The sequence below is a fragment of the Mesoplodon mirus genome (assembly GCF_964341445.2).
Source record: "Mesoplodon mirus genome assembly, chromosome: 3".
In the NCBI taxonomy this organism is placed as follows: domain Eukaryota; kingdom Metazoa; phylum Chordata; class Mammalia; order Artiodactyla; family Ziphiidae; genus Mesoplodon; species Mesoplodon mirus.
The window spans coordinates 115568368-115585168 of NC_138978.1; the positions used below are offsets into that span (position 1 = coordinate 115568368).

General features: G+C 39.7%; 1 protein-coding gene across 4 annotated transcripts in view; it reads right to left on the minus strand.

The window, feature by feature from the left end:
* Positions 1-16801, minus strand: part of ARNT (aryl hydrocarbon receptor nuclear translocator) — a 66188-nt gene that overhangs the window by 13122 nt on the left and 36265 nt on the right. For 2 of the 4 annotated variants that reach the window (XM_082616496.1, XM_082616495.1), the window contains exons 5-12: positions 15705-15749; positions 13197-13410; positions 8763-8976; positions 7482-7584; positions 4003-4068; positions 3496-3581; positions 1871-1947; positions 1080-1214 (exon numbers count right to left, since the gene is read on the minus strand). In XM_082616496.1, the coding sequence (XP_082472622.1) occupies positions 1080-1214; positions 1871-1947; positions 3496-3581; positions 4003-4068; positions 7482-7584; positions 8763-8976; positions 13197-13410; positions 15705-15749 (940 nt within the window). The remainder of the gene's footprint in view (positions 1-1079; positions 1215-1870; positions 1948-3495; positions 3582-4002; positions 4069-7481; positions 7585-8762; positions 8977-13196; positions 13411-15704; positions 15750-16801) is intronic. The other 2 variants (XM_082616498.1, XM_082616497.1) reach the window with 1 other exon arrangement.

Below are 16801 nucleotides of genomic sequence, written 5' to 3' on the forward strand. Positions count from 1 at the left end.
TACCAAATTTTTTCTTTTGTGAATCATGCTTTTAGTGTCATATAAAAAATCTTTGCCTAGGGAATTCCCTGGCAGTCCAGTCATTAGGACTCGGCACTTTCACTGCTGTGGCCTGGGTTCAATCCCTGGTGGGGGAATTAAGATCCTGCAAGCTGCACAACATGGCCAAAAAAAAAAATCTTTGCCTAACTCAAGATCACAAAGATTTTATCCTATTTTCTTCTAGAAGTTTTATAACTTTGGCACTTACACCTTTATATCTTAGAGTTGATTTCTGTGTACAGTGTGAGGTAAGAGTCTAAGTTCTTTTTGTTTTGTTTTGCCTATGAGTATACAACTGTTCCGTCACCATCTATCGGAAAAGCTTCTTTTCCCCTTGAATTGTCTTGGCATCTTTGTTGAAAATCAGTTGACCATAAATGTGAGAACAGACTCGATTCTCAACTACTGATCTATGTAACTATTCCTACACCAACACCACACTGTGTTGGTAACAACAGCTTTACAACAGGTGTTGCATCAGGTAGTGTAAATGCTGACTTTGTTCTCCTTTTTCAAGATCTCTTTTTCACCAACCTCTTTACAGAAGTCCCTCCTGGCAGCTATAATTTTGAAAGTTTATGTAATGACTTGTTTCTCAATTCAGACATAGTTACCTGGTCTGCTGAATGAGATATCTAAATAAATCATAATAACTGGTGCTAAATTTGCATACTTTATGGGTTACTATGCAACTAGATGATTATATGAATTATCTAAAGGTGGCCAAATCACTATAACTAGTTAAAATGAGCACTCTTGCATCATTATCTGTATTAATATCACTAACAAAAAAGAAATACATATCTGTACCTGCTGCTCCAGCCTGGTTTCACAAGCCATATTTTTCTAGATCAGATGATAACCTTGGTAGGAAGCTGAATTATATTTAGCTATCAACAGACTAGGAACACCTCTTTTTCTGAGTTGGGGCTGACATGTTTTGGCTATCTCTGGAATTATATGATTGAATAATCTCAGCACAGCAAAGGGAAAACAGAAGCCTAAATATCAGTGGTATAATAGCTCCAGCTCCTCACCTGTGGTTGGTAGCCAACAGTAGCCACACAGCGATGATCCACAAAAGTGAAGATTCCCTCAATATTGTGTCGAGAGATGAACTCTGTTGGCTGACAAACATTACTCATGTCTGTACAGTTGGGAGAACTAGTTACCTGAAGGAAAGAGATAAAAATGAGATAAAATGACACCATTCTTTACAGATGTATTTCCCATCAGGTTTCCAATTTTAGGAATTTCTAAACTTTCACAACCCATCCAAAAAGGAAAAAGTGATCATTACAGATAGGGCATGAGGCCTAGCTCCACTCCTACACAAGTACTCTTCACGAACTTTGTAAAGAAAGGTAATAATTCATTCAACCTAAAACCCACTTACTTTCATTTAGCTAGGTGGTATTCACTATTCAGATTGGAAAATTATACTCCCAAGTAACCAAGAAACATCTGTTTTTATAAGGAGAATCAAAATAATTCCAATTCTCTACTGTTAGTCATGTAATGAAAAATGAAAAGATCTCTCCTCTATTGTATAGGAGCAAAAGAAATTAGTTGGAAATAGAAAATTCAGCATTGCAAAGCTAAAAGTATGAAAGAGGAAAAGATCTCTCTCTCTCACTCTCTTCAGCTTCTGCTAAATCCAAGAGAAGCAATGTTAACTATGAATACCATATTCCTCAAAATATTCGGAGTTTTTCAGAATTCTTCATTTGTATTCAGAGAGTAAAAGAAAAAATAACATGAACACATCCTGAAGGAGATTTTCTCCCACTGAAAATGGGTGATATAGATGTGGAAAATTCATACTTGCCTGTAGTCTGCCAATAGCCACTAGGCAAAACTTGCTCCCCTGGCCAGCCTCTGGGTCATCATCTGGGAGGGAGACACCTTCAGGAAGGTGAAGTTAAAAGGTTTAACAGGTATCTCAAACTCAATTGCCTTCAAAAGTCAGATATGTAAAGATTTAAAACACATGTAGATATGAAGAGACTAGGTATGAAACAATACAGACTGCTGAAAGATAAGAATAAAGGTAAACAACCCAAAGAACTTACCATATATATCAGGTACTATTTTAAGTACTTTTATATATATTAATTCATATATTATACTCACATTAATTATAATAAACTGCAGACTACAGGTCCCACTCAAAGTATTCTAAAAGACTATGCTGGCCAAACCAAATACATATGAAGTCAGCCATTTACTCTGTGACCATATCACAGGCAGAGAACGGATGTCTTGCCTAACCTGTGACTTTCAAAGTAAGCAAACAACCAAAAATGAAATTAAACCAAACACCAATAGTTATTTATGTCCTTTGGAAAAGAGACAAGCTAGTGTTTCAATGTTTATGTGGAAAAGGAAGAAGGATGCATTTTCCCTCTACTCTTTGCATATTTTTCTTCTTTTTACCAAGAAAAATAATATTTCTTTGAGAGCTACACAGGAGTATAAAAGATCATGTATATCTCAAATGCATGGTTTATACAGTATATAAACTAAAAAGTTCAAACTTCATTATGACTTAAAATTAATTTTTCTTAATTACATTTAACTACCATTTATTGGGTGCCTACCATATGCCAGGCACTAGGCTGGGCGCTTTCCTTACATTAAATCTAATCCTCACAATAACTCTATATGGGTTATATTATCTCTAAATTATAGATGAGAAAATTGAGGGGGGTTTTTTCCCATACAAGTCAAGCAACTTACCCTAAGTTATATCACTAATAAATAACAATGCCAGAATCAAACCCAGGTTTTTCCAAATCCAAAGTTTAACCTTTACCAAAATACACCACCTTGCCTCTCTTAGTTTCTATCTCCCTACAACCCCCACTTCCCAGGCACACCTAGCCAGCAGGGAGGTAATAAAATTGCTACGATTTGGAAATTCTGACAAGCCAGGTTAAAAGGTTGATCCTTGTACCCCAATCACTTTTCTCACATTCCCTTTTTGACTTCAAGTTCTAGTAAAATTAATCTGCTCACATCCTGATTTAAAGTCTTTGCAGAGAATATCCCCTTTACAAGTTACTACAATCAAGCCATTTCCCCCTTCTCCATCCAAGTCTTGCTCCTACTTTAGAAAACTTTCCCAAATCAACTGCATTCAATGTCAACTGCTTCTTTGCACACAAATACTTAGATACAGGTATTCAGTATACATTACTATTTGGACATTTAAAAACTACATTCTGTGACACAGCCATCACCAAGTCATTTTCAAGTCTGAGTAATCCATCTCCCTAACTGGAATATAAGATCCATAAAGGAAGGGAAGGAGTCCACTTTTTCTTTCCTATTACAGTTTAAATCAAAGTACATTTCATATACTACAGGTACATGATAAATATTAGCTAACTTTCTTGGACTCTGTGAGGAACTTGCTGCACCCAGGAAGAAGTCACTGTTCAACTTTCCTACCTGCTGGGGGCCAGGCCTTGATATAGCCTGTGCAGTGGACCACCACGAAATGAGGTTCCCCATCCTTCACAGAGCCAAGTCCATTCCTAGAAAAATTACAGGTGTGAGGAGAAAACCCTACCCAGTAACATTTAAAAGGCAATGCTGGCTTAGTACCTTTAACTTTATAGGCTCTTGGGTGTTTATAAAACAGGACGACTGTACTTGGACTTTTCCCACCCAAAAGTGACCAGCATATTTTTTACCTTTGCCAAAGTAAAGCAACTGAAAGGTACTGCAGCAGGAAGAAAGTATCAGTAGGTAAAGTGGTAGCTTAACTTTCTTAAACAGGATGAGCAAAAGCTTTAGGAGTTCAGGAAAATATTGCCAGAAAAAAAGTAACTGGAAGTGAGGGATGAGGGTGAGGGCTGCTGAAGGAAGTACATAGTAAAACAGTTGAAAATGTGACAATCTCTAAAGGTACTTGGCCATCCCTTTGGGTTTTTTTTTTACAGCTTAGGATCTCACCTGCATCTGTTTCTTACAAAGCTCAGTCTATTCATGGAGACTGGGTCCACAGAGCTATTGCCACACCTGTTTCAATGAACAGAGAGATTAAAAGCAATTAAGTTGCACTATCATTCATACAACTCAACAAAAAAACAAACAACCCAATGGAAAAATGGGCAGAAGACTTAAAGAGACATTTCTCCAAAGAAGAAATACAGATGGCCAATAGGCACATGAAAAGATGCTCAACATCGCTAATTATTAGAGAAATGCAAATCAAAACTACAATGAAGTACCACTTCATGCCGGTCAGAGTGGCCATCATTAAAATGTCTAAAAATAACAAATGGCGGAGAGGGTATGGAGAAAAGGGAATCCTCCTACACTGTTGGTGGGAACGTATGTTGGTGCAGCCACTGTGGGAAACAGTATGGAGGTTCCTCAGAAAACTAAAAATAGAATTACCATATGATCTAGCAATCCCACTCCTGGGAATATACCCAGACAAAACTATAATTCAAAAAGGTATTATAGGGCTTCCCTGGTGGCGCAGTGGTTGAGAGTCCGCCTGCCGATGCAGGGGACACGGGTTCGTGCCCCGGTCCGGGAAGATCCCACGTGCCGCGGAGCGGCTGGGCCCGTGAGCCATGGCCGCTGAGCCTGCGTGTCCGGAGCCTGTGCTCCGCAACGGGAGAGGCCACAGCAGTGAGAGGCCCGCATACCGTCAAAAAAAAAAAAAAAAGGTATTATACATGCACCCCTATGTTCACAGCAGCACTTTTCACAATAGCCAAGACATGGAAACAACCTAAATGTCCACTGAAAGAATGGATAAAGAAGATGTGGTACATATATACAATGGAATACTACCCAGCCACAAAAAAGAACAAAATGCCATTTGCAGCAACATGGATGCAACTAGAGATCATTATATTAAGTGAAGTAAAACAGAAAGAGAAAGACAAATACCATATGATATCACCTATATGTGGAATCTAAAATATGACACAAATGAACCTATCTATGAAACAGAAACAGAATCAGGGACATAGAGAACAGACTGGAGGTTGCCAAGGGGGAGGGAGGTAGGAGAGGACTGGATTGGGAGTCTGGGATTAGCAGATGCAAACTGTTATATGTAGAATGGATAAACAACAAGGTCCTACTGTATAGCACAGGGAACTATTTTCAATATCCTGTGATAAACTATAATGGAAAAGAATATGAAAAAATATATATATATGTATAACTGAGTCACTTTGCTGCACAGCAGTAATTAACACAACACTGTAATTCAACTATACTTCAATAAAAAAATTAATTTAAAAAAAGAGTTGCACTACACTATCAAAGAGGCTTCCATCAGTTAACAGCCAGATGACAGGCTCTGAATACAACTTGACACAGAAAATTGGTAACAATGCTCCGAAGAAGGAAGGATAAAGAAGTCAGGTTTGGTATTTCTAAAACTTGTAACTGTCTCAGAGTTTTAAGTCAAAATGTTCTACATGCTCTGCAAATGCAGAGATTCTCTACATCAGGGGTTAGTATACTTTTTCTGTAAATGACCAGACAGTAAATATTTTCAGCTTTGTGGGCCATACAATCTGTTGCAACTAGTCAGTTCTGCTATTATAGCACAAAAGCAGCTACAGACAGTATGCGAACAAATGGGCATGGCTATGTTCTAATAAAGATTTATTTACAAACAAAGAGTTGTGGTTTGTTGACTCCAGCACTATGCTGCAACACAATCTATTTGCTATATTTCGTTATTATTTATCTTGCTCCTGCCTATGTCTTTGCATTAGCCATGTCCACATGTTGCAACACTCTCCCATCCTCTCTTTCACTTCTTTAATAATAATAAATAAAATTTACACAGAATTTTACATGTGTCATGCATATTTTAAGCATCTTTACATATATTTATTCATCTAATCCTTATAACGACTTTATGAGGTTGATATAACTCCCAATATTAGATGAAGAAATAAAAACACAAAGCAGGGGGACCCTCCCTGGTGGTCCAGTGGTTAAGAATCTGCCTTCCAATGCAGGAGACGCAGGTTCGATCCCTTGTCAGGGAACTAATATCCCAGATGCTGTGGAGCAACTAAGCCTGTGAGCCACAACTACTGAGACCACCCGCTCTGGAGCCCACGCACCACAACCAGAGAGCCCACACATCACAACTACTGAGCCCATGTGCTCTGGAGCCTGCACACCGCAACTAGAGAGAAGCCCACGCGCTGCAACGAAGAGCCCATGCGCTGCAACTAAGACCAGACGCAGCCAAAAATAAATAAATAAATAAATAAATATTTTTAAAAAGCAAACACAAAGCAGTCATTTAATCTGCTCAAGGTCTCAGAAGATAAGTGATAAATCCAGTAGTCTGGGTCCAGAAACTACTCTAAACCACTAAGCCACATAATATTCAATTTTTTTAAAAATTTATTTATTTATTTATTTTGCGGTATGCGGGCCTCTCACTGTTGTGGCCTCTCCCGTTGCGGAGCACAGGCTCCGGACGCGCAGGCTCAGCAGCCGTGGCTCACGGGCCCAGCCGCTCCACGGCATGTGGGATCTTCCCAGACCGGGGCACGAACCGGTGTCCCCTGCATCGGCAGGCGGACTCTCAACCACTGCGCCACCAAGGAAGCCCCTAATGATGGGCTATTTATTTATTTTTTTTGCGGTGCGCGGGTCTCTCACTGTTGTGGCCTCGGGGCACGAACCCGTGTCCCCTGCATCGGGGGGTGGACTCTGAACCACTGCGCCACCAGGGAAGCCTCAATTTTTAAACTCCCCCAGGAAACTTTTCTTAATATCCTATTCATCATTTCTAAGAAGTATCCTCTCGTACAATGTAGTCAATTTCCATTATACAATCTGCATTTATTTTGTGACTTTAAGAGGTCTTTTCTCTAGCTGTGAAGAAAAGTATCACCATCCTTTCTTCAGACTCCTAAAATGTATAGTATATAATTTATTAATGCTAAATATTAAGTGAAAGACATAATAAAGTCTTAAATTTCTACAAAAAAAGGAGGGGTGCAGAAATGGTCTGAGTACATGGATGTTGCCTCGTGATATACTGGGAAAAAACACAGGTATTGGCGTCCGACTAGTATGGATTAAAATAAAACCCTGTATCAAACATTATCTATGTAATCCTGGGAAGTCAATTTCTTTGAGTCTTTTTTTTTTTTTTAATCAGCAAAATAGTAACCATGAATTCTACCCTATTGGGCAGTTGTGGGAAATGAGATGACAGACATAAAGCACCTATCATAATGTTTGGCATAGGAGGAGTTCAGTAAATGTTAGTTTCCTTAACACTTTATTCTGTGTTACAACTCACGTAGGTCTTGAGAGCTAAATTTAATCTAATTGGAGCTTGGATTTAGAAGTTTAACTCCTCTGACCAGAAATCAAACCCTCAGCTCTTAATTCTTCCTATGGCAAATCACAATCCTCATCCTGACACTCACCTCATACGGCAAATAAAAGATCTCCTTGAGCCCATACACATCCTCATGGAAGACTGCTGACCTTCCTTTTTCACTGTTCCAGTCTTCAGATCAAGGATACGCCCTGAAGAAGGATGTGAAGAACAGTCTGGAGTACATTCTTGTGTATGGGGAAGAGGGAGAGAGAGATACTGGAGGCAAAGATAAGTAAGTAGCCTATTCATGCTCTCCAATCCCCTTGCTTATAAGAGAATAAGCCAAGTAGGAGACGGATTTTTTTCAAGCCTAAAACACCTCAGTTCCCATCAGTGAATCTTACTCTTCCGTTCAAAGCACTGGAAATAACTTTGTGCAAGGCAAGACAGGAGTAGAAGTAGGTAAAGTTGGCAAGCAAGAGCAAGGCTATATCCTTAAGTCTGATTATTTTTATAAACACGCATGCATGTGCGTATGCACGCACACACACACACGGAGTGAATGTCACTGGTTTAATAACAAATAATTTTATATGCTACAGAAATCTGTCTCATGCTAAAATTGTTCCTCCCTTTATTATACAGAAGCCAGTGGGAACTTTTGGGAAAAAGAAGAACTAGGAAAATGAAACCCATAAAAACATAAATGAAAGCTAAATACCAACATTAATATGACCATAATGGATTTTATTTTAATTACCAGTTTTAATCTACTTCCACATTAAAATTTTTTCTAGATCGCTTAGGAGCAGATGTGACTTGTTTCCTTCAGCCAAACTAGGGCAAAAGGACTGAATAACATTAAATGGGGGGGTGGAGGTGGGGGCAAAAACAAGACAGAAAGATAGTATAAATACAAAAAAAAAACCACCTTATACACTAATACTCATCCCCCTCTAAAATAAAAATCTACTATCATAGAACCTAATACCAAGCCAAAGCCAAGCACAACTGGATAGAAAAAATACCAGGTATTTACCCATACAAATGAGACAGAAAATGGATAATTTCATTCTTCTGGAATGGCTGGAGGGGTGGGGGTGGGGGTTATTGTAGGCTTGGCCTTTACTGTGTATTTACACTAATATTAAGATCAAAGTAAACTTTTTATGAGCACTGTCACTAATGAAACATTTTCTAAAGATGAGCTACAAAATATATTACCTGCATGTGGATAAAAAGAACAGATTATATTCATTAAAGGAGAAAATTCTAAAAGTTTTGCCAGATTCAATCAAAAAATTTAAGAGTTAAAACACCTCTTCTATCTCAGAAAAAAAAAGAAGAAAGAATTTGCCATTCATTTTCCATCCACATTAACTCATACCTGTCAGGGCATTTTCTGAAGTGGAAAGCTGCTCACGAAGTTTGTCCACATCATCTGGGTGCACCTGATCATAGAGTGTGCTACCAAACCATTCAGACTGCGGCTGGTTCAAAACAGGGGTCACTGAGTCAGAGACATATACCACCCGGCCTGTCTCACATGAGACAATAAACAGAAAGCCATCTGCTGCCTCCAAGATCAAATGTTTCAGTTCCTGCCCAAGGAAGAGAAATACAAGTTAATACTGAACTCTTCTAAAAAACCAAATATTATTCATGGAAAGAAGTAAGACACTTCAGGCCATATGTATCTCTCCATAAGTAATTGCTGGCTTCTGTCTAATCCACAGGCACAGCTTTGCAACCTAAATGTAACTACCCTCACGGACAGAAGAGTTTTTTCCAATAGGTATTTCCTCAATGTGTCTATGTCACTATCCACCTCCTCCTCTTTACCTCAGAACTCAAGACAGGGAATAAAAAGGCTTACCATTAACAATAATTGAGTTCTTGGGCTTCCCTGGTGGCACAGTGGTTAAGAATCCTCCTGCCAATGCAGGGGACACGGGTTCAAGCCCTGGCCTGGGAAGTTCCCACATGCCGTGGAGCCACGAAGCCCATGTGCCACAACTACTGACCCTGCGCTCTAGAGCCCGCTCGCCACAACTACTGAAGCCCCCATGCCTAGAGCCCATGCTCCACCACAAGAAAAGCCACCACAATGAGAAGCCTGCGCACCGCAACTAAGAGTGGCCCCCACTCGCCACAACTAGAGAAAGCCCGTGCACAGCAATGAAGACCCAACACAGCCAAAAATAAATAAATTAAATAAATAAATAAATTTTAAAAAATTATTTTTTAAATAAATAATTGAGTTCTTGATCTCACTCTCTCTGGTCTCTTTTTAGGATCTTCCTCTACAAATATTGGTGTTTTTCTCTCTCTTTCCCCTCAGATCTTTTTTTTTTTAATTAATTAATTTATTTATGTATTTATTTTTGGCTGCATTGCGTCCTCGTTGCTGTGCGCAGGCTTTCTCTAGTTGTGGCGAGGGGGGGCCACCCTTTGTTGCAGTGCGCGGGCTTCTCATTGCGCTGGCTTCTCTTGTTGCGGAGCACAGGCTCTTGGCGCACAGGCTTCAGTCATTGTGGGTCACGGGCTCTAGAGTGCAGGCTCAGTAGTTGTGGCGCATGGGCTTAGTTGCTCCGCCGTATGTGGGATCTTCCTGGACGAGGGCTCAAACCTGTGTCCCCTGCACTGGCAGGTGGATTCTTTTTTTTTTTTTTTTTTTTTGTGGTACGTGGGCCTCCCACTGTTGTGGCCCCTCCCGTTGCGGAGCGCAGGCTCCGGACGCACAGGCTCAGCGGCCATGGCTCACGGGCCCAGCCGCTCCGCGGCACGTGGGATCCTCCCAGACCGGGGCACGAACCCGCGTCCCCTGCATCGGCAGGCGGACTCTCAACCACTGCGCCACCAGGGAAGCCCTGGCAGGTGGATTCTTAACCACTGCGCCATGAGGGAAGTCCCTCCCCTCAGATCTTAAACATGATCAAGTTTTCTCAATTCTATACAAAACTTCCCTCAACTTTGCCCAATTCATCTTTCAGCGCCAAGCTTAAATTAAGAGTAGGGTTACACTCACTGGCTCTACTCTCTTACTTTTCACTTATTTCTCAAACCCACTGCAATCTTCACTCTAAACCACTACATTCATGTTTTTTCAGGTTACTAATGTATTCCTAACTGCCAACTCAAGTCCCCTTTCCTGAGTCCATATCATTTTACTCAATCTCACTGCATATCTGATAGTGTTGTTCATTTTATCCTTTAAATTTTATTTCTCCCTAGCTTCTATGACACTGCACTCCAATTTATACTTCCTTTCCAAATGTGCCTTCTCTGCTTCACGTTCCCTTTCCTTCGTTCAAGTCTCAAGTGTAGGCATTTCCAAGGTTCTATCTTAAGTTCTCTTCTCTATTCCATACTCTCTTCCTGAGAAATCATATCCACTCCTCCACTAAGAAATGATACCCAAATCTATATGCCTAGACTTGCCTAAAATCTGTTAAGCATCTCCAAATAGATATTTTACCAGCAATTCAATTTCAACATCTCAAAACCTGTCATTTCCCCCTTCAAAAATAATCCTCTGTGCTCTTCTAGCATTCCCTTTCTTGATTAACAGTAACCCCTTCCTCTCAGGATACAGGCCTCAAAACTCTAACTCCTTTTTCTCACACTCCAGGGATAACTCAGTTTTATCAATTTTATTTTCAAATACAACGTCACTGTCCTAGTCATCTCATGCCAAGACAAATGGTCTTCCTGCTTTCACTGTCTCCAATCCATCCTTAAAATGCTACCACATTTTTTATAGCTCCCCATTGCCTAAAAATTAAAATCTAAATTATTTAACATAACACCTAAATATTCCATCATCAGGTCCCAGCCTACTTTCCTATTACCATCTCCCAAGGCATGCTAAACTACCTGATTTTCCTTAAATAACCTGATTATTCTCACTATGCTTTTGATCAAGTTATTTCCAATATTTACAACACTATTCCCCTATTCTTTGCTTTCCATATTTGCACTTCTACAGGACTTATTACTGCACCTCCTTCTGATACAGAACTGATTCTGTGTTTATATTATGATTGATTTACTTACATGTCTGTTTCTACCAGTGACTATCTCTTACCATGCTTTACATTTCTAATAGCACAAAGCACCTGGTTAGCTTACAAAATGTGCATTACTGGAGTTTGTTGAATCAATATCTGTATGTGTTCTGTTAGAACAAATTAGCTATTTCATTGTACATATATATAAAATCTGTGCTATATGTACTTTCATATAGACCATCCTATTTGGAAAATTCTTATTGCTTTCTTCCAAATTATATTCTTTCTTTCCTTCTAATCCTCTGAATAAAAGCATGGCATCACAGGTCAATTTTTTCTTCCCTATATTTGCTATATTTTACAAATTTTTCTGCAATAACCAGGTGTTATTTTTAATAAAACACAACATGGCTTCCTTACTCTTTGAAGTTTTTGCTGACTGTTCTCACTCAAGCCTGGCCATTCTATTCACTTTAGCTATCCCTTTAGTATGTATATATATATATATAGATATAGATATAGATATAGATATATACACACACACACACACACATATATACACACACACACACATTAATCCTATATAAATTATTAATAAGTTTTTTTAAGGCATTTCTTCTCCGTACCCATTTTCCTATCATTTTTCACTTATGTGTGTATCCTACCACTCACATATTCATATTCAGACTGAGTTCCTGAAAGGCTGGAAATGTTTTTGCCTTCTCTATTTTTCTCATAGTTCATCAAATGTAACAGAGCACATCTCTAAGCAACAACAACTTCCTATTAGACTCCTTGTATCACTAAAACTGGAAGCTGCTTCAAGAATAAAAAATAGTTTCCTTCCATCCTCTATAACCCTAAAGCCAAGGAAAAGGACTGGTTCATGGACACAGTCATTTCTTCTCCCTGTGATTCCACTGTTCTTTATGAGTACAGTTCTAAAGTACCTATAAGTTTTGCTAAATAGCTTTCACAATTCTTCTCTACTTCTCACTGCTCCAAAGCTAATAAATGGTATAGTCAGGGATCAAAACTCACTTTCCCATGGTCTGAATATTTCCTTCAGAGCGGAATTCTTGTGCTTTAAAGAATCTACAGGGGGCTTCCCTGGTGGCGCAGTGGTTGAGAGTCCACCTGCCGATGCAGGGGACACAGGTTTGTGCCCCGGTCCGGGAGAATCCCACATGCCGCAGAGCGACTAGGCCCGTGAGCCATGGCCGCTGAGCCTGTGCGTCTGGAGCCTGTGCTCCACATCGGGAGAGGCCACAACAGTGAGAGGCCCGCGTACCACAAAAAAAAAAAAAAAAAAAAAAAAAGAATCTACAGGGACTTCCCTAGTGGCACAGTGGTTAAGAATCTGCCTGCCAATGCAGGGGACACGGGTTTGAGCCCTGGTCCGGGAAGATCCCATATGCTGCGGAGCAAACTAAGCCCATGTGCCACAACTACTGAGCCTGTTCTCTAGAGCCCACAAACCACAACTACTGAGCCCGCAAGCCACAACTACCGAAGCTTGCGCGCCTAGAGCCCGTGCTCCACAACAAGAGAAGCCACCGCAATGAGAAGAAGCCTGTGCACCACAACTAAGAGTAGTCCCCGCTCATCGCAACTAGAAAAAGCCTGCACGCAGCAACAAAGACCCAAAGCAGTCGAAAAATTAAATAAATAAATAAATAAATAAGAAACTACAGACTCAGCTCTGCTCTGACTCCCAATATAATGCGCTATTCAGGATTATGGTCATCTACCCCAAAAGGATCAAAACCTTCAAAAGATTCTAGACTCTCTTAGCTGTGCTTCCCAGAGACCTGATCAGTGAGGAAAGACGGCTTGTAGGTGCCATCAGTGGATGTGTTGCCAGTTCCTCGCAAGGACTTCATGTGAGAAACCGCCATGCGTAAGATGGTTAGCTTGTCTGGTTTTCGAGCCAGGGCACTACAGGTGGGTACCATGTCTGACAGTTCTGTTATGTAGGCTGTCATCTTGTTCCGTCGGCGCCGTTCAATTTCACTATGGTTTTCCCTGCATGGAGAGAGAGAGAGGAGAAGCCCCATCCAGGTGGTCACATCTGGCCATTTGGGAGCCGGGAGAGAGATATGAATACCAAGTGAGCTGCTGAAGAAATACGGTATTTAGATTTAGTGATGCTTAAGTCTCAGAAGTTAAAGTAAGGTTTGCCAAACTTCTCATGCAGAGCAAGTATGGAATAGAAACTAATATGGCAGACAGGGTACAAGCAGATACCAGTAATTCTAACTCCTGGAAACTTCACTTCCTATGTAAATTACCACTCCCTCAGAACAAAATGTGTTTTAAGAAATGACAGTCTTGGGAAGCAGCCACATAGCACAGGGAGATCACCTCAGTGCTTTGTGACCACCTAGAGGGGTGGGATAGGGAGGGTGGGAGGGATGGAGACACAAGAGGGAAGAGATACGGGGATATATGTATATGTATAGCTGAATCACTTTGTTATAAAGCAGAAACTAACACACCATTGTAAAGCAATTATACTCCAATAAAGATGTTAGAAAAAGAAGAAATGACAGTCTTAAAAAATGTTGAAAGCAGCTTGGCTGATTTCATGTGTACCAATTCAACTTTTTAAAGGCTGAAAACATAAAATGACCAATTTTTTCCAACACAAGTATGTTGCTCAACAGCTGATACAAGAATTGATAATATAGATTCCCTTGGTCTATAAAATGCTGTTTGTTCTAAGCATCTCTCTTATTCTCAACACTAGACAGCAGAATTGGAAGTTTTACTTGTCCCACTAATGCACAAAGCCCTACCTTCTCTATCTGGGTTTGGTGCCAGTACACTGAGCTCATGAGATTTGTAAGATATCATCTACTAGAGGTCCCTTATGGGTGCCCAATTTGGGACAAAGTGAACTGGAGAACAGGAGTGAAGTGGACAGGAAGATGTTTAAAGGCCTGAAAACATACAATCTGGATCTCACCAGGGTAAGTGGAACATATCTCCAATACTGACTTCCTCAGAATCAGAGTATCATTGTTAAAAATAATAATCCAGTAGTTTTCAAACTGGATTTCTGAAAAGCCTAATAGTTCCTCAGTGTCTTCTATGGGACTGCTTCAAGGAGAGACCCAAACAACATGCTACATTTCTGTTTTTACTTGAGCAGCTTTGCTTTTGTCTTTTTTATTGACTTCTATTACCACTTAAGGATTCTATTGGAACAAAAGTTCTCTGCCAAAACAAAAAGAACACAACAAATCTAACATAAATCTTCTTTATGATAAGAGCAAACTAAGGTCAAGCAGTTAATCGACTCTTCTAAGGGCTGCCCTCATTCCCAATGAATGCAATGTTCTTCCCACCATACCACACCAATCAGGTTTATGAAGAGTGAAAGAGTTCGTAGGAGGCATAAGTTGAAATGGCAGCAAAATGAGCTTGTGGCTCAGCTGAAAGAGGAAATGGTAGGTAAGAGGGGGGAAGTAATAAAAACTGGTACTGGTATTAGTGATCTACCTCCTACTGAGTCATCCCAAATCACAGAGACCAAAAAACAGGAAAATTTGGGCACAACATTTCTTCCACAGTATTTCTACATTATCAACAACAGTCTCCAAAGAGAACTCCATAGAGTCTCCTTTACTGAAAAGGTCTCACAACATAGATTCACATTTAGTTACTTTGCCTGAGAAACATAAAATTCTAAGCTCAAACATAAAGCACCCATTTTCCTAGTATCTGACAGATTTCTGACACTGAAATCCATAAGGCTGATCTTTTAAATAGCCACATCTAGGCTGCTAAGCTTTTCTGGGAAACACAAAAGGTTCAATCACCAAAGCAACACCAGTACTGCCGTGACAAAGTAATCTAGGCTGTGAGCCTACATAGGAAAATAAGGGTGAGTCTTCTAGAGAGGTGTGGAGTAAATACTGAGGCCTAAAGACTGGGAACTAATTGCAAACACAGATATATTTATTGGTTTTCTGATAAAGGAATATTTCCCTGCTAAAGCACCAAATGGCACAGCTGCACTGTTTCTGAAAGCTTTTTATTCTGTGAAACTTAGTGCTAAGATAAAGATAAAAAGAGAAATCTATAAAAACTAATAGCAATTTCTTAAATTCCTAAGTAAAGTTCCTTCAACCACCCACTTTCTGATGGGGGAAGCCAAAGTTCCTGTTACACACAAACTTCTAAAAATCCCGTCCTCTCTTGCCACAGACAAGGAAAAACACGAAGAGAAAGGGGAAGAAAAGAGCAGAATAAGAAAAAGGATAGAAAAAGCAGCATGATCTGCTTCATCATGCCAAAAGACACTGTTCTCCTACCTGGCGAGTCTCTCCTTATCCGCAGAGCTCTGCTCATCATCCGACCTAAAAACAGAATTAACGAACTAAGCTAAAAGTAAAATAAAAAGAAAGAAGGAAGGAAGGAAGGGAGGGAGGGAAGAAGGGAAGAAGGGAAGAAAGAGGAAGAAAGGGAGGGAGGAAGGGAAGGAGAGAGGGAAGGGACAGAGAAAAAAGGGAAGGGAAGGGAAGGAAAGAAAAGAAATAGAACAAAACAGATGCAGAGAAGAGAGGGGAAAATGGAAATATGGACAAGAACCTTGCCTGTAACTCTAGAAAGCCATCTGTTAGGATTAAGAAAAAGTAACTTACAGGACAAAGGTCAACATAAAAGCAAGGCCAATATTCATTATAAATTAACATAATCTGAGCACAGTAAGCCAATCATTCTCTGTAGAAACCAAGGATATACAGTTTGAACAAGAAACAAACATGGGAATACCATTCTTACACACTGCTCCCAATCTGAAAAAAAAATGATATCCACATATGCTATTCTATGATGAAAAAAAATCAAACAGTATATCATGATAAGAATGTCAAATAAGTGATCACAATCTTTCTATAACACACATACAGCACACATGCACTCACAGACAAAAGAACCAAACAGCTTCACTGGAGAAATTACATAAATAAAACTAAGAGCTAAGTTTCTGATATATCCCCTATCAATGATTTGATCCTAAAGTAGTAAATTTCTATTCAGTCACTTTCCCATTTCTCTGCAATAAAGCCATAACATTGTTAGATCCTAATACCAACTCCCCCTTCCCTGGAGGGGGCTACAAAGATTATCACTAAATTTCTCTGGATAACTAAAATACTATAAGGGTTGGTGACAACTGAAGAAACAAGGTGTTGGTAGGCCAGTTTATCAGTAATCAATTCCATCTTAAATATATATATAAATATAAAGAGATTAACAACAAATGGAGTAAGAAAAAAAGTCTAAGTATGACATAACAGGCTGAAAGACTAGCTACTAAAAATGACAAGTATAATGACTTTATCAATATATGGGAAAGTTTCTAAAAAATGGCCAGCAGGAAAAAAAAAAGAGACAAAAAATAACATAG